This window comes from Nicotiana tabacum, chromosome 12 (genome assembly GCF_000715075.1).
Source record: "Nicotiana tabacum cultivar K326 chromosome 12, ASM71507v2, whole genome shotgun sequence".
NCBI lineage: Eukaryota > Viridiplantae > Streptophyta > Magnoliopsida > Solanales > Solanaceae > Nicotiana > Nicotiana tabacum.
Window position 1 is genome coordinate 47,871,700 of NC_134091.1, and position 27,998 is coordinate 47,899,697.

Here is a 27,998-nt window from a genome sequence, read left to right on the forward strand (position 1 = left end):
TCATTGAATATGTCGTTAAACATAGAAAATATGTCATTGAATATGTCATTAAGCATTTGAGATGAAGATCATGGAGAAAGAGTAGACATCCACCATAATTTGATATTTCTTATAACACTTCCCCTTAGATGTCTATAGATAATGTGCATTGTTAAAACCTTATTAGAGAAAAAAAATCCTAGTGAAGGAAAAAGAGTACACATATTTAGAAATACGCTTTTTGGTTGCCTCATTAAAAACCTTGCAAGGAAAACCCAGTGGGATAAAACCTTGTAAGGGAAAAAGAGTACACCGCATATTAACTCCCCCTGATGAGAGCATCAATTCACATCCTTGAGCCTTCGCATCCCAATCTTGTACACTAGTTTCTTGAAGGTTGACGTGGGTAGAGATTTGGTGAACAAATCATCCATATTATCACTTGAACGGATCTGTTGCACACTGATATCACCATTCTTTTGAAGACCATGTGTGAAAAATAACTTTGGTGAAATGTGCTTTGTTCTATCTCCTTTTATGAATCCTCCCTTCAATTGAGCTATGCATGCTGCATTGTCTTCATACAAAATTGTGGGTAGTTTGTCACACTTCAAACCACATTTGTCTCGAATAAGGTGTATTACAGACCTCAACCATACACATTCTCGACTTGCTTCATGAATAGCAATTATCTCAACATGATTAGATGAAGTAGCCACGATTGTTTGCTTAGTCGATTGCCATGATATTGCAGTGCCTCCACGTGTAAACACATAACCTGTTTGAGATCGAGCCTTGTGTGAGTAATATAAATACCCAGCATCGGCATAACCAACAAGATCGGGACTGCAATCATTGCCATAAAATAAACCCATATCGGTAGTCCCTTTTAGATACCGAAATATGTGTCTGATTCCATTCCAATATCTCCTTGTAGGAGCAGAGCTATATCTTGCTAAGACATTAACTGAAAAAGTTATGTTAGGCCTTGTAGTGTTAGAAAGATACATTAGTGCACCAATTGCACTAAGATATGGTACTTCAGGACCAAGAAGCTATTCATTCTTTTCTTGAGGTCAGAACAGATCCTTATTCACATCAAGTGATCGAACAACCATCAGAGTACTTAATGGATGTTCTCCATCCATGTAAAACCGTTTCAATACCTTTTCTATGTAGGCAGATTGATGAACAAAAATCCTGTTTGCCAAATGTTCAATTTGCAAACCAAGACATAATTTTGTCTTTCCGAGATATTTCATCTCGAATTCCTTCTTTAAATAATCAATTACCTTTTGGAGTTCTGTAGGAGTTCCAATAAGGTTTATGTCATCAACATATATGATAAGTACAACAAACTCCGATGTTGTTTTCTTTATAAAAACACATGGACAAATGGAATCATTTATATAACCTTCCTTTAATAAATATTCACTAAGGCAGTTATACCACATTCTTCTTGATTGCTTTAGACCATACAAAGATCTTTGCAATTTGATTGAAAATATTTCCCTGGACTTTGAATTATATACGTCAGGCATTTTAAATCCCTCGGAAATTTTCATGTATATCTCATTATCAAGTGAACCGTAAAGGTAGGCTGTAACCACATCCATTAAATGCATGTCAAACTTTTCATGGACAGCAAGACTAATGAGATAACGAAACGTTATAGCATCCATAACAGGAGAATACGTCTCTTCATAATCGATACCAGGCCTTTGTGAAAATCCTTATGCAACAAGGCGTGCCTTATATCTTTGTACCTCATTTTCTCACTCCTTTTACGTACAAAGACCCATTTATAGCCAACAGGTTTAACACCATTAGGTGTTTGGACTACAGACCCAAAAACTTCACGTTTCGCAAGTGAATCCAACTCAGATTGGATTGCTTCTTGCCATTTTGGCCAAACACGTCTTTGTCGACATTCTCTAACAGATTTAGGTTCAAGATCCTCATTATATTGCATAATGCTAGATGCAATATTGTATGCAAAGACATAATCCACCACTATATTCAATCGATTCAAATTTATCTCAATATCGATTGGATTTATTGATAGTTCCTTATTTTCTTGAGTCTTAGGCTCATCGATATCCTCATGAATCTCAAGATTGGTTAAATCATGGGTTTCTTTATGAGACTCTTTCGTAGTGTCATCTCGATCATTTATTTTCCTTTTTCTAGGATATCGATCTTTAGAACCCAATGGCATGCCACGCTTTAGGCGTGCTTTTGACTCATTAGCTATGACACTAGAAGATTTTCCAACAGGGACATCAATACGGATTGAAACATTCTCTGCATGGATATGTGATTTCGTTATCCTTTTCATATCCGTAAATGCATCTGGCATTTGATTTTTTATTTTCTGCAAATGGATAATCTTTTTCACCTCTTTTTTACAAATAGAGGCCACGTGGATCAAGATGAGACAATGATGGATTTTTCCACGAAATTTCCCGTTTGAATTTTACCAATTTCTCCCCCTAATTTTAGGAAAAATGCCTCTTCGAATCGACAATTTACAAATCGAGCAGTGAACAAATCTCCCGTTAATGTTTCGAGGTAGCGAATAATGGATGGCGATTCAAACCCAACATATATTCCTAACCTTCTTTGGGGACCCATCTTGGTGCGATATGGCGGTACTACATGCACATATACAGCGCATCCAAAAATTCTTAGATGGGATATATTAGGTTCATGACCCAAAACTAATTACAATGGGGAGTATTTATGATAATTTATCGGTCTGAGACGAATTAGCATTGTTGCATGCAAAATGGCATGACCCCAAACAGAAGTGGGTAATGTCGTTTTCATGAGTAATGGTCTTGCTATCAATTGCAGACGTTTAATCAAAAACTCTACAAGGCCATTTTGAGTGTGAACATGAGCTATGAGATTCCACTTTTATCCCAATTGATAAGCAATAATCATTAAATGCTTGGGATGAAAACTCAGCAGCATTATCAAGTCGAATAGACTTAATTGGATTATCAGAAAACTGTGCCCGTAATCGAATTATTTGTGCCATTAATTTTGCAAATACCAGGTTGCGAGATGACAATAGGCACACATGAGACCATCTAGAAGATGCATCTATTAAGACCATAAAATATCTAAACGACCCACTAGGTGGGTGACAAATATCTCCTTGTATACGTTCTAAAAATACAGGGGACTCAATCCCAACCTTTGTTGGTGATGGTCTAATAATCAACTTGTCTTGATAACAAGAAGTGCAAGAAAACTCATTATTTAAAAGAATCTTTAAATTCTTTAATGGATGCCCATTTGAGTTCTCTATAATTCGTCTCATCATAGTTGATCCATGATATCCCAATCGATCATGCCAAAGTACAAAAATATTGAAATTAGAAATCTTTTGGTTTACGATAGAATGTGCCTCAATTGCACTAATTCTTGTCCAATACATGCCAAAAGATAAAGATGGGAACTTCTCAATAACCCTTTTCTGGCCAGAGATATTCTTGGTAACGATGAGATATTCGAAATTATTCTCATCTATAGTCTCAATATGAAATCTATTTCGACGGATATCTTTAAAACTCAACAAGTTCCTCTTGGACTTAGAGGAGAACATTACATTCTCTATAATAAGTATTGTTCCCTTAGGCAGAGTTATATTAGCTCTTCCAGAGCCTTCAATTAGATTACTACTACCAGAAATTGTAGTAACATCTGCCTTACACATACTTAAATGAAAGAAATATTTCTTCTCTTTGAATATTGTATGTGTTGTACATGAATCAATTAAGCAAATATTTTTACAATTGAACTTTGATCCAAGTTTGCTTTGAAAGATATCCATATTTGTTTCCCATGGTTTGACATACAAAAGAAGTATATGAATAAATATTAGTATTTTTAGAGAAAAAGGAAAAGAAATAAAGTTAAACCAATAATTCAATAGTGACCTTTTAATGTATTTTCTGACAAATTCTAATTATTATATAAATAATTACGCAGCAAAAATAATATAATTATAAGCACATTATACATATGATTAATACAACTACAATAAATTTATTTACATGTATGAGTTATTTGCGTTTTCCTATACATTGTGTGAAAAATAATTGATACGTGTAAGAAAGAACATACTTAGCTGCTTCTCTTTTCTTTATTCATAATATTTCATCCATGTACATGAAATAAATTAAGGGTGAGGTAACAAAAGTTGTTCCAGGGTGCCGTAAATCTCTTCTTAAAGAGAATTAAAGTAACGTAAAGGAAAATCAAAAATCGTTAAAAGATCAGTAAGACCAGGACACTAATTAGTTAGATATTACTCCTTGTTTGTGAAATTTATGAAATTTCGGAAATACATATATTTTTAAAAACTACATAAGAATTATTATTAATTGCAATAAAAATTACAAGATGTTTATTCATTAGATACTACGAATAGGAAAAATAAAAATCAAACTGCTCAATCATCTTTAACCACAGATCCATCACCGATCGAGTGGTTTATTTTTCCATCAGGGTGCTCAAAAAAATCTACCACATCCAAGTGGGTGATGTCAAATTTATTTTCATAGATAAAATTAGTTTCAAGGGCTTTATTCTTTAGAGATGCTTGATAAAGCTCAACCAAATATTTTGGTATGCGATAAATATTTGCCCAATGCCCTTTTCCACCGCAACGATAACATTCAGTTTCTGAACCGTTTGCTCTTGGCCCTTTCCACTTTTGGTGGTTATTTTTCTTTGGAGGGTGATTAACACCAGGAAAATTTCTCCCTTGGCCACGGCCACGACCACGAACAGGGCCACGACCTTTTCCATACTTAGAATAATGGGAATACACCTCATTCACTTCAGGCAATGGTGTAGACCCAGTGTGTCGATTTTCGTGATTTCTCATGAGCAAGTCATTATTTCGTTCAGCCACAAGGAGAAGAGAAATCAACTCAGAATACTTCTTGAAACCTTTTTCTCGGTACTGCTGTTGCAAGACCATATTGGAGGCATGAAATATTGTGAATGTTTTTTCAAACATATCATAGTTAGTGATAGTATCTCCACAGAGTTTCAATATAGAAGTAATTCTAAACATCGTAGAATTATATTCAGAAATAGACTTAAAGTCTTGGAGTCTCAGATGAGCCCAATCATATCGTGTTTGTGGAAGAGTGACCAACTTTAAGTTGTCATATCTTTCCTTTAAGCCATTCCACAAAATAAGTGGATCTTTGACTGTGAGATATTCTATCTTCAACCCTTCATCAAGGTGATGGCGCAAGAAAATCAAGGCCTTAGCACAGTCTTGGGTAGATGCTTTATTTTTGTCTTTAATGGTGTCTCCAAGACCCATTGCATCTAAATGGATTTCAGCATCCAACACCCATGTCATATAGTTCTTGCCCGAAATTTTAAGGGCAACGAACTTTCTTTTCATAATATCAGTAATAATTAAAAGAGGAGAAAAGTTATACCTTAGTCTTCTCAAAGAGTTTCTTGAGACGGTAGAGTCTCGTGCTGATAACGTGTTATAAAATATAACTCAAAGTAACAATATAGAAAAAGGAAAAATAATCTAAGAGATATATGGAGAAAGAAAGAAAAGATTCTTATTTCTTTTTCAATTGTGTGTATTTTCCTATCTATTATAATGCCTTTATATAGGCATAAAAGTGAAGAAAATATGTCATTGAATATGTCATTATGCATTTGAGATGAAGATCATGGAGGAAGAGTACATAATTTGATATTTCTTATAACAACTCTTTAGTGCGATAAAATTATTCTCATTAAAGTTATTCCACAAAAGATAAAGGAGTTGGCACTTAATAAAATAACTTATAACTGAAGTAGCTAACCAACAAAGATCGTAGTGAAATGATAAATACTTCACCCTTAAATAGAGATTTCGAGTTCAAGTTGCGGATATGAAATCATCTTTATTATGAAGTACGTTGAGCCCGTACGAACACCGGATGTGAAATTAAAGAATAAAAGCTCAATGAGGAACAACTTTTTTGCCTTTTCATTTTTTAAGCATTTCATAAACAAATAAAACTAGGATACAAAACGATAGAATTGCTTAATTATTGTAGCAATTTCCACGAAGCCTATTAGACATATTACATTACAGTATTTTAGAAACAGAAGAAAGTCACTTATGATAAGTGGCCTTGAGGTGAAGTTGCTTATTAAAAAGAGAAAACTACATGGCTGAACATTTTTTAAAGAATATTTAAGAAAATAATATCACTTTTTGTTTATTCCAAAAAATGGAAGATTTTTTTACAATATTAGCATATTGTATAGATTATACACACAATTAATGAGGCGTAAATCATGGAATCTGTCATACTCTCTCTTTCTTCTTATCTTCTAACCTAAATTACAGTTGCTACTCCCCTCTTATTTTCTTCATTTTACCCAAAATATATTCTAATCATGGATATACTTAAACTATCCATTTTCATTTGAAATTCATCGTCTCTATTGCCCGAATCTTTGAATTAGGTTCTCTCAAAATCTCTCTTGACTCTTCTCTCAGAAAATCAATTCGCATAATTTTCCATGCTATGTGGAAAGCAAATTTACTTCAGCCTTGTGAAACACACCATCTCTAACAATATAATATTCGTACAGTTTGGTTGAAAAAAACATTGGTGGTTCTTAGAATTGGTTAGTAATTTTTGGATTCGCATCCTAAATGAAAATGAAGGAAAGGGAACTAATAAAAGTAGAAGCAAGATCATGTACAGACCATGCATAGTATTGTTTATGAATTTGATATTCATTCATTTGTTGCAATCTTTATTATTTGTATTAATATGAGCCACAAGTATGAGCAGATGCTTAGTATAGTCAGTTTTCAGTTTCGGTTTTTTCAAGTTTTTGATGGTATATAATATAATATATCATTTATAAATGATGTACGATGATGGTAATATACAAGTGCATATTATATATATAACATTTATACAACAATAATATATTCCATATATGTACTATTTATATGATGAATATACGGCACACTGAATCATCAAATTAAATATATGCCAAAAATACATCATATATCACTATGCATATCCAAATAATTATATATAATATGTATATGTCGATTATATACGTTGTATATAATATAATAGTAGTAATATACAAGTGGTATATTATATAAATAATATTTATTCAACTATATATACTCCATATATATCAATTATATACGTTGTATATAATATAATAGTAGTAATATACAAGTGGTATATTATATAAATAATATTTATTCAACTATATATGTTGAATAAATATTATTCAACTATATATGATGTATTATTCAACTAAATATTATTCAACTATTATATTATATACAACGTATATAATTGATATATACATAATAATTATTTGGATATGCATAGTGATATATGATGTATTTTTAAATAATATTTATTCAACTATATATATTCCATACATTACTATTTACACGATAAATATACGTCAGACTAAATCATCAAATTAAATATATGCCAAAAATACATCATATATCACTATGCATATCCAAATAATTATATATGTATATATCAATTATATACGTTGTATATAATATAATAGTAGTAATATACAAGTGGTATATTATATAAATAATATTTATTCACACACACACACCCACACACACACACATATATATATATATATATATATATATATTATTTATACAACTATTATATACTATATATAAACTATACTTGATATTTTTAGAAGTGGAAAAGGAATAAAAACACCATAAAAGTAAATATATAAAGAAAACCTCCCATTACGTTCACAACTTCCCATACTTGAAAATCATTGTTCTTCTTTATTAAAAAAAAAGATAAATTAAAGGGGGTAAATCAAAACGGAAAAAAGAAAAAGAAAAAGAAAAAAAGCAATAGGAAATGAAAAATATTAATGTGGTTTAACGGTGGTGCAATCTTACCTATAAATCATCTAAATGTGTAACGTATCACGTTAAAGTAGGCAACGGAAAACGGAAAAGATTGAGAGGTCCATTAATTAAAATTCATTGGGTTGATCATGTTTATGCTAGGAATGTAGTTATTTAGCTGTCAGTTTTATAATTACTTATTCCTGCTAAATTTATGAAATTTTTTGTTAAATATTGCCTAATTATGTTTTTTCCTCTATTAAAAATCCTAAGTCCAAGCAGAAGAATCTCTCGTCGACTCCAAATTTCAGAACTTAAAGGCTAAATTTTTTTATTTTTATACCGACTCAAACTAATGGGAATATAACTACATTTGCATTAATTTTATCTTAATTTTGCAATAACATTCTTTTCTTATATCAAATTTATTTCTCAAATTTTGGTTTTTTGGACGTATCACGGACACAAAACGTCCACTGTATCGATAGTATATCAAGAAATGAAGTGGTTAATTTATAGGTAAAAATGAAGGTTATGAAAATTAGTACTAGTATTTCTTATGTCACACCAATCAGGAAAAAAGACAAATGAAAGCACCTCATTATGAGATTTTCTTCTCATGAAGATTATTTTGAATTTAGTTAAAAAAACAAAGCACTATAGTAATTATTCGAAGGATTTAATAAAATCAATTGCAAATTGCAATAATTTCTTAATCCAATTGCCCAATTGCATAATAAAATAGGGAAAAAAAAGACCCCATTTTCCCCTATCACCATAGCCAAATACATTGTCAAGACAAACCAGTCAACCAAAACAAGAAAAAACACTTTCTACAAAGCACAAAAATAATAGTAGTATCAAACACAAAAACCCGAAACAAGTGATTAGATCAGTCTCTCCGATCACCACCGCCGACGCCGTATTCCGATGGAGTTTTCCCCTCTAAATCGTTTACCTCAAGATACCCTTCACCAGATCTTCTCCCATTTAACCCTCCGTGAAATCATCGTCTCAAAATGCGTCTGCAAATGTCTCAACTCCACTCTCTCTTCTCCGGCCTTCCTCCACCTCATCTCTACCCACCAACCCCCCCTCTCCCTCCTCGCCCTCCGCCCCTCCCACCGTACTCACAGCCACAGTCATAATAATCAATCTCCTCATTGTGCACTCCATGTGTTCGACACAGTGCTTAACTACTGGTTTCGATTCCCACTTTCTTTCCTTCCCTTTAGATCTCACTACCCCATCACTTCCTCTCACGGCCTCCTCTATCTCTGGGCTGAGGGCCCCACCACTGCGGGGCCCATACCCGCAATTTCACCTCCTCCTCCTCCTCTTCCCAGTAACAATAGCAAAACCCTAATCGTTTGTAACCCTTTAACTCGTCAATTCAAGCTGCTTCCGCAATTGGGTTCAGCTTGGTGTAAACACGGGTCGGTTCTTGTCGGGTCACCAAATCAAGTTCTGGTTTTGACTGAGTTAGCTGCTATTTACTTCTCTGGCTCAACAACTTCCAATAATTGGCTCAAGTTTTCATCGAATTTACCGTCAAAACCTAGGAGTCCAATCTTGATTTCTGATACCATTTTAGCCCTTTGTGATGTTGGTTCCCCGTGGCGGTCCCAGTGGAAGCTGTTTAGGTCAACAGTTAAAGATTTGCAATTTAGTCAACAATGGACTAGGTTAGAAAAGCATGAGTGGGGTGATATATTTGACATATTGAAACGCCCCAGATTGCTTGCTGGTAAAAATGATAAGGTGTTGATGATTGGTGGTCTAAAATCGTCCTATTCGTTGCACAGCACATGCTCGACCATTTTGATACTTAGATTGGATTTGGACTCTTTGGAATGGGAAGAAGCTGGGCGAATGCCGCCTGATATGTTTAGGTATTTTCAAGATTCGAGTAAGTTCAAGGTGTTTGGTGGAGGGAGTAAAGTTTGTTTTTCGGGCAAGAGGGTGGGAAGATTGGCGCTTTGGGAGGAAAATGAGTGCGGGAAAGGGGAATGGCGGTGGATAAGTGGCGTTCCGGGGAATAGTGATGGACTTTATCGTGGATTCGTCTTTGAGGCTCAGTTGAATGCAGTGTCTTAAAGGCGGAGTTAGAGGAGGAAGACCATCTGCTTCAATGGTAACTTTTCTGATTTGGGAATTCTAACTTCTCATAATGTTGAAGCTAAATGTTTAGTTTTTCTTTTGATTGCCATGCTAAACAGGATGGAGGCAGTGGTCTCCTAGAACATTGGTCCGTTAGAAAGATAATGTTATTGTACTTGTATTTTGAGGTAAATCTGAATAGCAATTCGATATTCAGATGAAGATTTTTTTTTTTGGTTGGCTTGTTTGTTATATGATATCTGACTATTCGTGTATGCAAGGATTCCCTTTTCATGTATTCGGAATGTATTTGTCTTTACAGAGCTTTGTCGTTTCATATGATGCATACCAGTCCTTTGTTTCATCTGTAAGTTAGCTATATTTTCTATGAAAATGAAGAATAATGGCTGAATTCCTTGCTTGATTTGCATATCAGCGACTGTGATTTTGCTATAACTTATGGAGTTGCTATATTGCCTTTATAAAGATCACTTGTGTTATGGTTTTAAGTTATGCCATGTGGATTATGTGATGATGTCTCTATTTGATGGATTTGCTCCTTTCTAACTAATAGCGTCAAGCTAAGTTTCGTACTTTATTGCCCTTTTCAATCAGGGGACTTAACTCTTAGCAGTGGTAGCAAGGAACTAGGTACGGACATACTTGTTAAGCTAATTACTTGACTGAGACCTTTTATTCTATTGTATGGGAAGATATGTTGATATTCCAATCATTGTGTTGTTAAAGTGAAAAGCGAAAATAACTGTTGAGTTTTGTTTGGGCTTTATACGAAAAGCATAAATATAGTGCGGGTTTTAATGAAGGCACAGAGAAGAAATTAAAAATAAAAACTATATTTTGTAATTCAACTATAACTATGAACATAAACAACAAATATATATGCCTTATAAAAGTAAAAAATAAAAAAGAAACACAAACACCAATTAAGTGAAATAGTTATTGTAACACGGAAACGATAGTGCCTTGGTGCTTGAACTGAAGCTTTGCTAAATGAGGTCAAGCCTGTTTTGCAGCTATCTTCTGAATTTAAACGCACCTTAAGCCAGCTTTTGGCAACACTACAATTATGACTGTTGCACATCCTATATGGGAAAACCAACTCTTGGAGTAGATATTTATTTTTTGAGATTTGACTTCATGCAGTGGATCACTTGATGTCACATAGATAGACAACAGTAGGAAAAAAGAAGAAAGAAGATACAGATTACGCTAGCATAATACTATATGTAACTGAACCATGAATTATTTGTAGGTGGAATGATTGTTGAGAGTACAGTTTATATTTTGGTTACTCTTTTACCGATTGAGAAAAACCTGAGTGCAGCTTGTGTTTTGCAGACAGAAAGAGATCCTCTCCTCTTTCCTTTCTTTTACTCTTTTCTCTTTATCTTGTTGTGAAACTATACTCTCTCCCCCGTTAGTACATAGCACTCACACACAAAAGGAGTAGTGTAGATAAGAGTGAGGTTGAGATTCTATTATACAGTTACGTAACAGCAACAGGTAAACCTAGTGGTTAGTCATCACAGTCATATCTTGAGGTTGTTGAGCCGTGAAATTGTTGAAATCTAGGATGAACATCCTCAATTTGCAGCTAAAACAGTTCACATCCTAAGAAGCTAAGTGACCAAAGCTCTTTGTAAGACTAACATGCTATAAATTTTGAACTGCCGCAAATATGCCAAAAAGAGGCATCTTTTAGTGAACTGGCGGTTTCTTCCTGTTATTGGTTTTGACTTTTTTCTCGCAATTGATGTTGATTCTCTTTAGAGTTCAAGTGTTGCGGTGACCTGTTTCTTCTCTAACCGCCTCCATCTACCTTCCATTTTGTCCTCATTAAGGACTCTTTGGTCTTTGTAAAGGAATCAGCTCTTACTTGTCTGTAAATTCGTCGAGGGTTGGTTTAGGAGCTTCAACAAATTAGAATAGAAAATCCTCTTACGAGCGGAGAGGCTTATTCTTGTGTGTATGTCTATTCTAGTAAAGGCCGAGCCAGCCGCTTGTTTGATGCTGCAATATATTGTAGCATACTTGTAGAGTTTTATTGAGTGAATGGTGGGTAGGTCACTGCTACTTGTACCTGCACTATCTAAGATAGTACAACTGCGTTATAGTTTGTTGGGTTTGTATGATTCCTTTTGGTTAGAATATGTGAACCAATGATAATAATGGCAACTGGTGGCCACTATCCATGATCTGTGGAAGAAAGGTTAGTCGTAGTCCTTTCTTCAGATATTATCATCAAGGTCTATTTGATGTTGCATCTTTGTCTTCAATGTCTTTTAAGTTTCACGTGCTATTTCTTGTAATTTTATTTCATGAACATATCATTTCATCACGGAGGACTTATTTATTTGTTAAAAATCACAAGTATTTTGTTACTAACTAAAAGAGGGGATGGATAGAATCCCAGTACTAGCTAGCTGTATACAAATGGGGACAGTATACCTTGAAGTTTAGTTTTGAGGAACCTTCTAGTCATTTATGCAAATGGGAAGTTGCTGTGTGCTTAAAAAATAAGCCCATTTTCTTTTTTGTGTTGATCTTAAACATCAGATTTTCCTATCTGTCAAATGTCAATGTCCTTTCCTCAGCATCCTTATAAAATGTTTCCTGAAACATCAAGTTTTCTTGTGTCTAAGTGGCCATCCCATTGTGTGTTCCCTTCAAATTATTCGAAAACTGGCATACTGAATGATCTATCCCATCGTGTCTCTGTTAGGCTTGCCTGTTGGGGGCTTCCTAAAAAGCTGTATAGTTTTTAAACAAAATGGCAATGTAGCAAGAGTTGGGCTTTACTGTTGCATCACATTGCTCCAATAATAATAGCAGTTATACTATTGGAGATTAAGGGAAACTGGAACTACTCTTGTTGCCCTTGCTATGATGTAACCATGTCATTATTGATATAACGGAAAATGTCCAAATATCCCCTTATACTATACGAAATTGAGCACATTTGCCCTTCGTTAATACTTTAGCTCAAATATGCCCTTACCGTCACATAGTTGGTTCATATATGCCCTTAGAGTTACACAGTTGGCCCATATATGCACTTTTCGAAACGGAATTCACTCAAACTAATTAGCTCTTTCGTTAATTGTATTTAAGTGTATTACAAACACTATTTCCTTTTTATTAGTACTTTTTTTTCTTTACCTTTCTCTTTTCTTTCTTCTTTTTTCTTTTCTTCTCTTTTTATTTTCCTTTTTCTTTCTCCCTTATCCGATTTCCTCCATTACTGAGGTCTTCTCCATTTTCGTCACCAATTTCACTTGACAAAACTCATGATCTAAGAAAATTCTTCCATAAGAATATTTTTATAGATCATATGTTTGTCAATTTTTTAATTTTTATTGAACATATATTTAGTTCTAAAAAATTTAACAAAGTAAGATTGAAATAATATTTTTGTAACAAAAAACCCAAAAAATCCAACAAAACCTAACAATCCAAATCGATATAATTGGTTTGGTTTTGATAAAAACCGAACCAACACGTTCCATGTACACCCTTAATTTACATAGTTAATAAAAAAAAAAAAATAGAAAATGTCCCGCTGAAAAAAGAGGAAAAAAGACTAACAACTCAAATTTATAATACTATAACTTGAACTCTAGGTTTTTAATCATTAAATTATTTTTTTGGAAACAATTTTAAATATTTTGGTCTTTTGAGTTTTGTTAAAGGTTGGGATGTTTTTATTATTTTAAAGTTTAAACCATAATTTTTGAAACAATTTATTTTCGTTTATTTAGAGGGCCAGTGAAATTGGAACTTGATTACCTTATGGGAGAATTTTCTTAGTAATTGGAATTCATGAGTTTTGTCAAGTGAAATTGGTGACGAAAATGGAGAAGACATCAGTAATGGAGGAAACAGATAAGGGGGAAAGAAAAAAGAAAAGAAAAAAGAAGAAAGAAAAGAGAAAGGTAAAGAAAAAAAAGTATTAATAAAAATAAAATAGTGTTTGTAATACACTTTAATATAATTAACGAAAAAGCTAATTAGTTTGGGTGAATTCCGTTTCGAAAAGGGCATATATGGGCTAACCGTGTAACTCTAAGGGCATATATGGACCAACTATGTGATGGTAAGGGCATATTTGAGCTAAAGTATTAACGAATGACAAATGTGCTCAATTTCGTATAATATAAGAGCATATTTGGACCTTTGCCCTTGATAAAAAATGATGTCTATGTCACTGCTCACTATACAATGAAAGGAAGAGAGAGGGATTGTGAATGATAATAATTGGATACAATTGCTGTCAATTCACAACCGGATGCGGCGTCGTGTTTAAATGTCGTAATTTAACAGCTTTATTTTTTCATTTCCCAATCGTTTCTCCTACAGCAGTTTAACTTTAATGACCTAACATCTGTTTCTTCTGCACTATCTATGGTTTGATCTTATGCTCTTTCTTTCATTTACTGCTGCCTATGCTTGTATTCCAATCCTTTTACTAAAAAAGATTAAAAAATGAAGCGTAGTAGGAAAAACCAAGATTCCTTCATCAAATACTCTAGTTCTCTGCTTACCCACCAAATATTGGTTGATCGTATATTTCATTATAGTTCTATGATTCAGAGTATCTTTTGTTATTTGATTCCTTTGAATTTCATATTCGAAGTTGCGATTAGATCTATTCATTAAAAAGAATCCATTCAATATATTTCTTATGTACCCATAGGTATATTGGAATCGAATTAAATTTCAGATCAATCTATATTGAGTTACTGGCTCCACTATGTTGTTGCTAGCAAATATTACTATTTTTGGTTTTGGATCTTCCAAATCATTCCCGCAGGAGATCCGACCCTTTTTTTTTTCCTTTGAGATTCATTCTCTTCATAAAAAATAGGAGGTCGAACAAATAAATATTTTTTTTTCGATTCATTGCTGGTCTCTAGAATTTTAAGCTATATGGTGCTCTTCCCTATATGTTGAAATTTTTTTGGAAATTTTCACGTATTCAGATAAAACTAATCTGAATGCCTAACCAAAACACTTATAACTTCAACAGACAACATCTGAGCACTGCGAACAGAAATGTTTTGCATTTACTGTAGATATCTGGCTAGAAGGAACAGACTCTGGATTTGGAGAAAAAGCTACAATTAGGTTCTAAAGGTGTTAAAATGGGAATTCTCTTTGAAGTAGCTCCGTTTCTAACAAAAGTCAAATCTAAAGACTTGCTAGAAAATAATAATATACAGTAGCATTTTTCAACCTAAACTTCTCCTTTACCGGCAAAAGCCTAAGGGCTCGTTCGTTCATTGAATTAGTTATCCCACCTTCTATATGGAATAGTTAATCCCACCGTTTTATTATAAAAGTTATCCATAAATGATCTGCAAGTTTACTGTATGCTCCAAAGATATAAGCATTTGACGTGTTTCTTTTTTGAATAAATAACTTTCCTTTCATCATCAATTTGTTTTAATGTTGATATAAACATCAAAAGTTAAACTTAAACACATTGATTCTACTACTCTGATAGCAAAAACAAGGGCGGCTCTAGGGGAACCAACAATTAAGTCCAACTCTAAAGTCCAAACTAATATAATATTCGAATTTGAAATTAAATGAAATTTGAGTTGAAAATTTGAGTACTTTGCATTGAGGTTAAGTAAGTCGTGTCCAAAAAAGCTATTTAGCAATTTCTGGACCATATCTACAATGTTATGTAATAACAATCAATTAATTTTACCATTTAATGATTCAAAGAACAGAAAATCTGTATATAAAAAGTATTCAAAATTCAAAAATTGTGGGTAGAGATATAGATAAACTCAAAAATGGAGTCATAATAAAATAAAATTTTATCGGCTAAAAACCAATTAATTTTTAGATAGACTATTAAAATGAGTTTTGAATTAAGGATAATATCTTCACTTACATCATTATAAAGATATCATTATTGAAATATAATGTTTTAGAAATTAGAATTTTAAATTAAAATAATTTTTGAAATATAACAGCATATCAAAGAAGAGTTCAAGTCGTATCCAAAGAGTCCTTCATATTGTCTCAACCTTTGGTTGCTTTGCCATAAATATAAGTTATTATTTACTTCCTGATTATTTTTAGGTTCGAATGACAACGTCGACAATGGTACTGAAAAAAGAAAAATAGAATTATCCACTACGAAATTTCATAAATAGTTAGTCTTTGTTTGTGCAGTGGTTCTTTATTATTATCTTATGATATTCTATATCTATCTAGAAGGGGAATCTTGACGTAACCGGTAAAGTTGTTGTCATGTGACCAGGAGATCACAAGTTCGAGCCGTGGAAACAACCTCTTACAGAAATGCAAGGTAAGGTTGCGTACGGTAGACCCTTATGGTCCGCCCCTTCCCCGAACCCCGCGCATAGCGGGAGCTTAGTACACCGGGCTGCCCTTTTTATTCTATATTTATCTAGAAGATTTAAAGTTTAAAGTTATTTACACATAATTCAAATAATTTGACATGAGTCCGGCATCCGCACATATACTAATACTAGTTATAAAAATAACAAAAGCACTATGTTTAATCTAATTCTTGTTTTAAGGGCCTTTGGAGATAGTCTGAGATGCCCATTGATAATTATAGCTGAATCTTGAACAAAGGATACATGCATCCAATTTAGTGAAAGTGAAAAATATCAACAAAATATAAAGGGAGGATGAAAAAGAAAACAGTACACAACGCCCATAATATAAATCAAATCACCCAATTGAAACATATTCGATTACCATCATATCAGGCCAACAAAAGTGGAGACAAGCAAAATGAAGTTTGTCGTCTAACATTTTTCCAAGGTCAATGGAGATTACAAATATAGACCTAGTAATTCAAAATTTCCAAATAAAATACTCCATCAAATATTCACAAATCTCTTCACGAGGGAGAAGGAAATCTTTTGGCATTGGCCCACTCCATTAATGGAGATATTCCTCTACTACACCTTTTATGAACAAGTGATCCTTAAAACCCCTTTGGTCACTATTTTGCAATATATCATTTCATAGATCATAATCATACACCTTATTAGAGGTTGAAATTGGAGGGCCTATAAAGAGGTAGAGGTAGGCCAAAGACGAGGTGGGGAGAGGTGATTAGGCAAGACATGACGCAACTTCAGCTGACCGAGGATATGACCTTTGATAGGAATGTAGGTAGGTCGAGAATTATGGTAGTAGAGTAGGTAGTCTAGAGTGTTCATAACAGTAGTATTGACACGCAGTCTCACTTTCTGTTGGTAGTGGGTTTTTATGACTAACCGTTATTTTCTTTCATTGTTGATCACCTTACTATCTTGTTATTTTTATTCTGCTTTTATATGGCTTTTTGGTACGGTCTCTTCTTGTCTATATTTTTATTAATGTGGTGCTTATGCTTTCCTGAGCCGATGGTCTATTGGAAACTACCTCTCTATTCTCACAAGGTAGGGGTAAAATCTGCGTACATACTACCCTCCCCAGATCCCACGGTGTGGGATAATAGTGAGTATGTTGTTATTGTTGTATAATTATACCCCTCGTGTCATTTTGACTTGTTTAGGTTCTACATCTTTTTAGATATAAATGATCAATATAGGTCCTACCCCACCCCCTCCCTACCTTATCCTCTTTCTTTCTCTATTCATATATGTCTCTTTCAAGAAATGAATTAAGTTATATACGTTGATAACGGTAATTTTTTTTTTCTTATAATAAATTTTAACTTATGATAGTAAATTTCTTATCATTTTTGATAGACTACCGGTTAATATTTAACAAGAGATTCACTTATTAGTAACTAAATTGACACGAGGGACATAGGTGAGAAATTGAATTCACTTATCAAAAAATAATTTACTAGTAAAAAATTAAGAGATTCACTTATTTATTCCGTTAATAAGTTACTTAGAGCTCCTTGTATCTGGTAGATTGTTCCTTATTTATTGTTTTCCCCATATTTTGGAATTCCCTCCCTTTTTGGTTTTTCTCTCATCATCATAATTTGAAAAGGGACATAGGTGGGGAATTGAATTCCTTCCACTTTACCAACAATTTATACCCACTCAATTTGGTATAATCATTTGTATGCTATATATTTATGATATGACCATGCAGCAGACCTATAGAGAACTAATTCAAGGGCTATATATTTATTTTTTAATGAATTGGACCATGTAGCTCCAAGGGCGAATTAAGATGCATGACGATGTTTTCAAATTTAATTCACTCTCTAGAATTGATCGTAACAACGTTCATAAATAAAACTAAGACCAAATTTTATTTTCGTAACGTTAGGTAACATCCTGAAATATAAAAGGATATGACCTTTATTTATTCAGATCACATCCAACATGTGTTAACAATTTCGCTTTGTGTTGCCTTATGAAATTTGTTTGAGCACATTCATAGAGCTATATGTAATATTTTGTTCATTAAAGTCGCCTTGGGTGGCAGAGGTCTCATATTTATCAATACGTTATATATTAAAATCCAAAAAATGAATACATATAGAAGGGAACATAAAACGAAACCTATATATATATGTTAGTTTGGACGCAAATTCATGTCATTTTGACTTGTTTTCTTATACATATAGAAGGGAACCAAAAAAACAACTTTTGTTGACCTATACATTGTTTCATATATACATACATACATACATACACACACACACACAATATATATATATATATATATATATATATATATATATATATATATATTGTTGTGTATATCCAATTCTGAAATTTTGCATTTTTTCAACAGCATCCACTACTAGAAATTCGGTAAAAACCGACCAAAAATACCGACCAACGTTGGTCGGTAATAGCCAAAAACCGACCAAAACGCGACCATTTACGTGTGGACGGTATTTTTGTGGTCGGAAAGGAATACCGACCAAAGTTGGTCGGAAATTACCGACCAACTTTGGTCGGTCAATTAAATTCAAAAAAAAATATTGCAAAAAAAACCGACCAAAGTTGGTCGGTATTTTAATTATGTAATAAAAAAATTCACCATCTGGGAATCGAACCGGGGTCTGTACTGTGGCAGGATACTATTCTACCACTAGACCATTGGTACATTTTGTTTTAAGATTGTCTTTTATTTGATTTATACTCTTTAATTGTATTTTCGCACGAAAATAACCGACCAAAGTTGGTCGGTTTTATTAAAAAGTAAAATTACCGACCAAAGTTGGTCGGTTTTTTTAAATGACCCGCCGAATTAACCGACCAATTTTGGTCGTTTTTTTAATATTAATTTTTATTTATTTTAATTAAAAAACCGACCAAAGTTGGTCGGTTTCTTGAAACATAAATTTTGCGGGACTCAAAAATAGTTTCCCGCATTTTTGCGCCAAAGAAAACTGACTAAAGTTGGTCAGTTTCGTAAAAAAAAAAAAAATTAAAAAAAACCGACCAACTTTGGTCGGTTTTTTTTACCGACCAAAGTTGGTCGGTCGATCTTGGTCGGTTTTTGCCGAATTTTTAGTAGTGTTCGACTTTGTTACTATATATATTCTGCCGATCTATTCATTTCGAAGCTAAGAGAAAAATAATGTTGGGAAATATAAAAACAAAAAAATCTGTGGAGCTTTAAAATAGGCTTTTATGCAGTCTAAATGATGGCTTTTAAGTTTTAAGCCTGTTGTTGGGTCATGATGTTGAGCTTTTGATATTACAACTATATATGTCATCAAATAGAGGATTGGATTGGATGAAAGGAGCTTTCACTTCTTTAAAGATGATGTTCTCTTATTTGAAAGCTACTTCCACTTTCTCCTTAATTCATTGGTTACTTTACAACCACCCCCTCCCCCTCCCTCCCCAAAAAAAACGGCTCAATGCCAACAGCCAACAGTAGCCCTATGAATTGCTCTTCTGCTTTCATCTCATTTTTTTTCTTCTAAAATCAAGTAAGATTCCCATTTTCCTGCATGAATTATAAAGAAATTTATGCACAACCGAAACAAATGAAAATTAACAACAAATTTGACATCAATATTATGCAGCATCTTAATATATTTTTTGACCCACTTATGTTTTATGCTTCAATATCACACAAGACGGATGATTTGTGTGGTGTTCAATTTTTTACGTGCACAGATTATAGAAGGGTTTGATTCTTCTATGTATTCCTTATACTACTATTGCGGAATAATAAATGCAGAAAGTAAAGAACACAAGTATTTTACGTGGAAAACACCTAGCTCAAAAGGTGAAAAAACTACGACATATTACGCAGTAGGATTTTTCCCAACACTTCACTAAATCATTAAGCCAAAAACAGCATTTACAAACCTCTTGTGAACCTAAGGATTACCTCTAACTCTTTGTGGAAATCAGCCTCAGACTGTTGCGACAATTTCAAGTTAACTCTAACTTGAACAATACACTCAAAGTACCTAGTACAATTGCTTCTAGAGAAAGCTGAAAACAACTCAAAAGCCCTACTACAATTGAACTAGAATAAAAGACAGATACTTGAAACTGGTTCTTCTATCTAGTTCATGTAGCTTCAGGTTCGCACACTTGAATCACAAAGGAATTGCTTACAAAATGCCTTGCTATTTTGCTCTCAACTCTTGTTTAACTTCAGCGTTTGTGCGTCACCTGTAAAAGAGAACAACACTGATATTTATATAGTTAGTAAATAAAGATTAACTAGAGTTCTAATAATTTATTCTTCCTTGGTGGAAGAGTTCTAGTTAACTTCAATCTCTAACTCTTTCCTTATCTAGGATAGAGTTCTCTTCAAGTAAAGAGTCCTACTCCTTATCAATTATGCAACCTTTTTGTTCAGGAAATATCAAATATAATCACTTATGCTTATCCACGTCACATGCATTACTAGAACTCTTGTTTAACTTCAGCGTTTGTACGCCACCTGTAAAAGAGAACAACACTAATATTTATAAAGTTAGTAAATAAAAATTAACTAGAGTTCTAATGAAACTCTTCCTTGATGGAAGAGTTCTAGTTAACTTCAATCTCTAACTCTTTCCTTATTTAGGATAGAGTTCTCTTCAAGTAAGGAGTCATGCTTCTTATCAATTATGCAACCTTTTTGTTCACGGAATATCAGATATAACCACTTATGCTTATTCACTTCACATGCATGCTTTGTGCTTGAATCTGCCTGTGCCCTATGTACACTGTCCATGGACCTGGTTCATGCATGTGTTCCTTTGTCAATCATGTAAGGCCCCGTTAAAATTTTCTAATGATTTAAGATTTTAAAGTGCGCCAACGGTATTTGGGAATAACATATTTGAGTATTAAAGAAGACCTATGGGATAGAGGCACATCATTTTGAAATGATAATATATGTCTTAGGTATGTTGGAACATACTAAGGAGTTTTGTGAATGGCAAGAACTTGTGTGGAACAAGCTGGATACATTATGTGGAAAGGATGTTTCAATTAGCACAAGACCCGACTTCAAATGAATAGAACTCCCTCAATATAAAGACTTAGGAGGTGATCTACCTATCAAATTAAATCCCTTTGAGTCTAGTTTATAACACATCAAACCGTTTATCATTTAGATATTTATACAGAACGGTATGACCATTTTATGGTACCTATGCCAGATGCGCGACCAGGTGCGCGATCGCGCACGTAGGAGCCCATTAAATACCCCCAAGGCCGGGTAGAGAGAGGGGTTAAGTCATTTCTTTGAGCTTGGGCTTGCATATCAATGGAAATCCGTCCAACACTTTCCTCCCATGAACCAAGGTAATATTTTTGGAGTATTTTGAGTTGATTACTACTCCTAAACACCTATATTAACTGGGATTAATCTTGAAGATCCATAGAATTCCATTCAAATTCCCAAATTGGTCAAGAACCCTACAAGTTAGGATTTTCAAGAGTCTCACTACAAGAGGTATGTCTACCATCTCTACCTAATCTATGGTGATTATTTATGTATGAAATATGTGTTATAACTTAGGGTACGGTGATTGGAAGCCATAAGTTCCCAATTTAAATACATAACTATTGTAGAGATTGAAAGGTGATTATTTGATAAAATTTTATTGGTTGGGTGTGGATGGATGGTCATGTATGTGATATTGGAAGTTAAGAATTGTTTAATAATGATGGTGGGATAAATTATTGGTAAATGGTAGTAGTTCGATAAACTAATTTTATTGTTAAGAGATGTAGAGATTCATGCCTACTAGGTGTTTGATAAAGTGCCTAAATGGCCTAAATTATGGAATTTATTACTAATATTGATCCCATTGGATGTTGTTATTTTATATTGAAGTTGCTTAGTATAGTGGATCGTTGTAGTATCATTAAGGTAAGAATTTGAGGTATGTTGGCTAAACTACTCTTTTAGAAATGAATTTCATGATGTTCCCGTAAGTTTCAATTATGGTTGGCTCAAGTTTCCAATTCCTATGTTCCGAGTTATTCCTAATAAATTCGATTATCCCGAGTAAGCAAAGTGTAGAAAGATGTATGTATTCAAAATGTGTTTTGAATGTTCCTATCATATTATGTTATCCTTCGAAAATGTGTTCAAGAATTATATGTGTATTAAAATATTATGGCTTTGAGTTGTGTTACAAATGAAAGCTAGTATGCCAACTTGTGTGAGAAAAACTAGATATGCTTAAGACTCTTAATTACTTATATGTGTACCTGAAGTCTTGATTGGAAATGCCTTGTTATTGATAATCTATAAAGATGCTCGAATGTGAAAGAAGTGAGTTGAAGATATAAAGAGTAGCCACTGTGCCAAGAATGAAAGCTATACTTGTGCCTAGAGGTGCCAATGAAATGAGATGATGTGAGAACGATTATGAAGTGAGCCTTGATTCAACTGTTCCAAAATTACTTCAAAAGTAGAGTTGTCTAAAAGCTTTTGTCCTCAAGTCATGCCCCAATGTATCTGTTTTAACTAATGCTATGCTTTATGAGTATTTTCAATATGTTTTACGTTCTTACATATTTGTGAGTGGAAATTGTGTATTGCCCTTTTTGGGGAAAAGTAATTCAAGAATAAATAGTATGTTACTTGTTTATGATTTTAACTTGTGCTTCGATTGCCAATCATTTTACTCCATTTCTTGGAAAGAAATCTATTGTGCCTAAATTCTTCATTTTCAGTGAACTTAAAGTTGTGATTTTTGAAATATTATATATGTTTATATTTATGATGACGATCCATGAAAGGAAAGAAATGAAAGTGTGGAATATGAAATACGACCATTGTGCCATGAATGAAGAATCATATGTATGGCCAAGAGAGCAAATAAAATAATGATGTTGAAAGTGGATAAAAATGCCAATGAGGCTATAAATGGTGTGAAAAGTTATGAGGTAAATGCATTTGTATTGTTGTTTCCTTTGTATGCAAATAAAAAATATTTTTGGGAGTATCGATAATCACCGAGGAAGGGTAAGCTGAAATAACCTCACCTCGAAACTACACGTGCCGGTATAGGAGTGGATTGTGATCATTCCCCTTATTTGGGATGAGATTGATGTGATAAAATTATTCTCCTTAATTGGGACGAGATGGTTGATAGGAAAGGATGATGTCAATCCACACGGCATTGTGGTGAGATGACCTAGCCGATCGGGTCGTGATCGGATGCCATGCCGCACACATGGTGGTGATTGTGCTGGAAATTGTAATTGAAATTGTAATTGTGGTTGATGTATCAGATGAGATGGCCTAGCCGATCAGGTCGTGATCGGACTCCGTGATAAAAGTACGGTGGTATTGGTATTGTGAACGATAGTATTGTGAACATTGGTATATCAATACTAAAGATCTCCCAACCAAAAATATATTTATTTTCGTATTTTGAAAATTGTTATGTTTTAACGGGACATTTGGATATGGTTGATTCTGACCTACTGTTTCTATGATTTTTCCTTTCTTATATTGGTATTCTATTTTGAAAGTGGACAGTTAGCTTTACATACTAGTACTATTCCATATGTACTAACGTCCCTTTTGCCGGGGTGCTGCATCTTCAATGGATGCAGGTGGTTCATCAGCAGGCAATTTTGATCCTCATTAGTAGTTACTCCCTATTCAGCAGGTTTGGTGAGCCCTACTCTATTTTGGGCCTAATGTCACTTGATGTTATACTTTGTGTTTTGAGGTATAGTCGGGGCCTTATTGCCGGCACTTTTATACTACTCTTTTGTTGTACTTAGAGACTCCGTAGACAGGTTGTGGGTGGTTTTTGATGTGGGGAATTGAAATAGAAATATTGGTATTTTGTAAACATATTTTTCATTATATCTATAAACTTGTAATATTTTGGAAATTATGAATGAAGCTGCTAATGGAAATAAAGTGAGAGTTATTAGTGAAGTCTTTTTAGTGTTTGATTAATGGAGTACATCTCCTATTTATTCATGGATGACTTTGGGTAGAAGGAAATCTAACAGCCTTGCTCGGCCGGGTTATCTCGGTTGAGCGCCCGCGCTCCTCGAGGTTTGGGCGTGACAAATTTGGTATCAGAGCCTACAGTTTTAAAGTATCCTAGGATGTCTCGGATCCGTCTCTAGTAGAGTCCTTCTTATCGGTGTATTGTCGATCACATCTATAATGAGGAGGCTACTTGGGAATTTAGGAATTTCACACTTCTTTGATACTCCAGATCGTGCGATAGAGCTCAAGATAGGAAGCTAAATTCCTCGTCATGTCTCATTTTCCATATGAGTAACCCATGGGTTCGAGGCAGAAAAGAGGGACTAAAATAACCAGTTGCTAGGGGAAGTGTCCTTGTTCCTATTAATGTTACCGCGCCACCGGATTATGTGGTGAGAGCACCTAAGATATGAAAGAGGATTATTGGCATCAATAAGCCAAAATGTTTGATATGAAAGAAGAGCCACTCGAGTTTATGTTGGATGATTCTTGAAATATGTTATAGTTGTGGAAAGAGGGGGCACAAGAAGAACAAATACCCTTAGGTTGGGTACACCCATCCCGGTCTGCCCGATATGCGGACGGGAACATTTTGCGCCGTGTTATGAGTATGCTCAGGAGCGTGTTAGGGGTGGTAGATTTGGGCAATTCCAAAAGTCCATACAACGAGCTGTTGCAGAGATTGTTAATCCCATCACGGGGTCCTAGAGGAAGGATATGGGGAATGCTTATGATGTATGCAAAAAGGGTAAAAGTCAGGTTAGTGGGGCGAGTCAGCTTAGCGGACCTCATAACCGTTGCGTGAAATGTAGGAGATGTCATTCGAGGGTATGCCACTATGGTACTAATGTATGTTTTAGATGTGGAGTAGAGGGGCATCAATTAAGGTACTGCCCTGTCAATCTAAAGTCATCAAGTAAGTCACTCCTTAGTACATCATTATGAACACCGCATTATTTTCCTTGTTGTATATGTACATCCATATTGAAGGGGCCTATATAAACACGGTCTTAACAAGACGCTGAATCACAAAACATTGCATGTACTTACTTTCTAAACGAGACACATTATTCGTGAAGCCACTCTATCATAAATTCTCTTATTTACAACCTATTAAGGGATTGAGTTCTACAATGATTTCCTTAGTGAGTTATAACCCTAGGTTAATACTTCCCACTGCTTCCCTAAATTCTCAACAAGGGACTATACCTGATGAATTTCTTACAGAACCTTTTAATTCAAATGGATAACATCTGCTCACTTGTGCTTATGCATGCACAGTCATAAAGTTTACCTATGTGGTATCAAATCCAATGTATAGCGGCTTATTGTTGAGATACTTCTTGAGCCACTCTTTTTCTCTCTGGTGTATGTGATTCCTATGGTTTGAACAATCACTTCACTTCTTTGTGAATATTATCATGAATCATTTTCACTGTCTAGTAACATGAGAGCATATATGAGCACCTATCATATATGTAAATGTCAATTGAAAGTGTCACTTGTCCGTATAAAAGTTTCTGGGAAATTTGAGATTTTCACAAATTCATCACAGGAAGATCTTTTTATTTGCTCATCTCAGCATGACTTTCATGTCCACTTATATCATTCCGCAGTAAGTAGCTCACTTTGTTCCTAGTATTGTAGTTGCCCATGAAGTGGCCTAGTATTGCGGCTTGAGTGTTATTATGGCAGAGACATGTCTAGCTCATAGCAAAGTGTACATTCTCTCTAACCAGTACATGATTTCATCCAAACATTAAGATGTCCTAGCTACATGGTTTCACTCGTGTGTGGTTGAAAGTTGAGCAGCCTTACATCGACTTTTCCTCCCCACTTCAGGTGGATATTTCAAATTCTGGCACATATGATGAGCATATTGATTTGAAAGACAAGTTTTTTGTATCTCTAGTCCTCTCATATAAGATCAACTATTGTGAAGGGTTAAGCTGTCAGAATGATAATAATCTCACAAGTGTTCAACTTTTTTTTCATCCTCATGGGCTTGTGGCATATCTATTTCTTGTGTTAGTTAATGTTAATAAAGTAATGCAACTACATGTATTTTGAAACCCATATCACATTCAGGGTGCCAGAATATTCTCATTTTGAGTTAAACTGATTTTCCCTACATTCCAAGAGGCGACCGGTGCCACGTACTTGGCTATTTCTCTTTGAGGCCTACTATTGCCGAACAAAGCACATATGGAACGAAATAATTGTTGCTGTCCTTTTTATAACTCAAGTTGCTGTCCTTTTCATGACTCAAGTTGCTGTCCTTTTCATGACTCATAGTCTTGCAAGAATAACTGACGCTAATGTCTTTATCCTCCCGACCATGCCTCCCATATGTCACATGTCTAAAATGACTCATTTCTTTTAAATCTCAGAATCACATAGTCCCTACATTATCAATACCTACTAGGCAACTCTACGCCTCATTTGTCAAATCAGTGATGTCATCACAATGATTAACCATGTTAGCACTATTGGTAGTAACCTTCATGTCTCTTAGGATATAACATCTTGAAATGCCCTGTTCAGCACATTAATGGATTCTTGAAAAATTCCAGCCCAATCTCGGATCTCATTGTTCCTATTTATAGTAACCTATGGGGGTTGAAGGTTCAAACAAGTCAAAGAAGAAGCATCATCCCATGATCAAACATATTGAGTAGGAAATTATATGGTCATATTCATGCTAGCACATCTTAGAGTAATTATTGGAGGTTTCCAAAGGTTTAGTTTGGGTGTTCGGCGTAGAGATTTAGAGTTGAAAAAAGTGAACGGGTTATTCTCAATATTTTCTCTATGAGGATGTTATGTGAATTGCTAATAAAGGTAAAGTATGTGTAGTCACATTAGGCCTTATGAAATATTGAAGGAAATAGGCCAAACTTTGAGTATGATGTTTTTCCATCGTTGTCCTCCATGCACCCAATACATCATGTATCTAGGTTCCAGAAGGTTGTTGGAAATCCTTTGCCTATCGTTCCGGTGGAAACTATTGAAGGTGAAGTTAATGGGTAATTGGCTTATAAGAGGTACCTAATTGTCATCCCTATTAGATAAGTCCAAAAATTGAGATCTGCCTCTGTCAAAGTAAAGGAAGTATTCTCACTTGCCTGTATAACCAAATGGTTGTGGTTCAAAAGGGTACTTTTTATCTGTTATGATTTAAATATGTCCAACTCATGTATAGACACCATTTTTGTTAATGTAATGCCCTTAATATTAAGATCAGTGTTGTTGATATATACTGTGATACTTTGTTGAGTTGTGGATGTATTGTTAGGAGTTATTTTGGTGGTTCTCTGGCAGGTGGTTAGGCCCAATTATAGGGGAGACTGTGCCGAAAGTTCTGAAAATTTAGGGAGTTAGTCAAATTTTGGAGCTTTTGGTGTGTGGATAAAGATTTAAGTCACATTGGGTGTCTATGGCGAAATCTAACCCTCATTCAAGGATGAATGATCCTAAGCATGGGAGAATGTACGGCCCCGTTAAAATTTTCTAATGATTTAAGATTTTAAAGTGCGCCAGCAGTATTTGGAAATAACGTATTTGAGTATTAAAGGAGACCTATGGGATAGAG

General features: G+C 34.2%; 1 protein-coding gene across 1 annotated transcript; it reads left to right on the plus strand.

Moving 5' to 3' along the window:
• The first annotated feature begins 8,663 nt into the window (after positions 1-8,663).
• On the plus strand, positions 8,664-10,421 carry LOC107790293 (SKP1-interacting partner 15). The gene is made up of 2 exons (XM_016612211.2): positions 8,664-10,025; positions 10,111-10,421. Exon 1 carries the CDS (start codon positions 8,822-8,824, stop codon positions 9,986-9,988), a length of 1,167 nt encoding a protein of 388 aa, XP_016467697.1. The 5' UTR covers positions 8,664-8,821; the 3' UTR covers positions 9,989-10,025; positions 10,111-10,421.
• Positions 10,422-27,998: the final 17,577 nt, after the last annotated feature.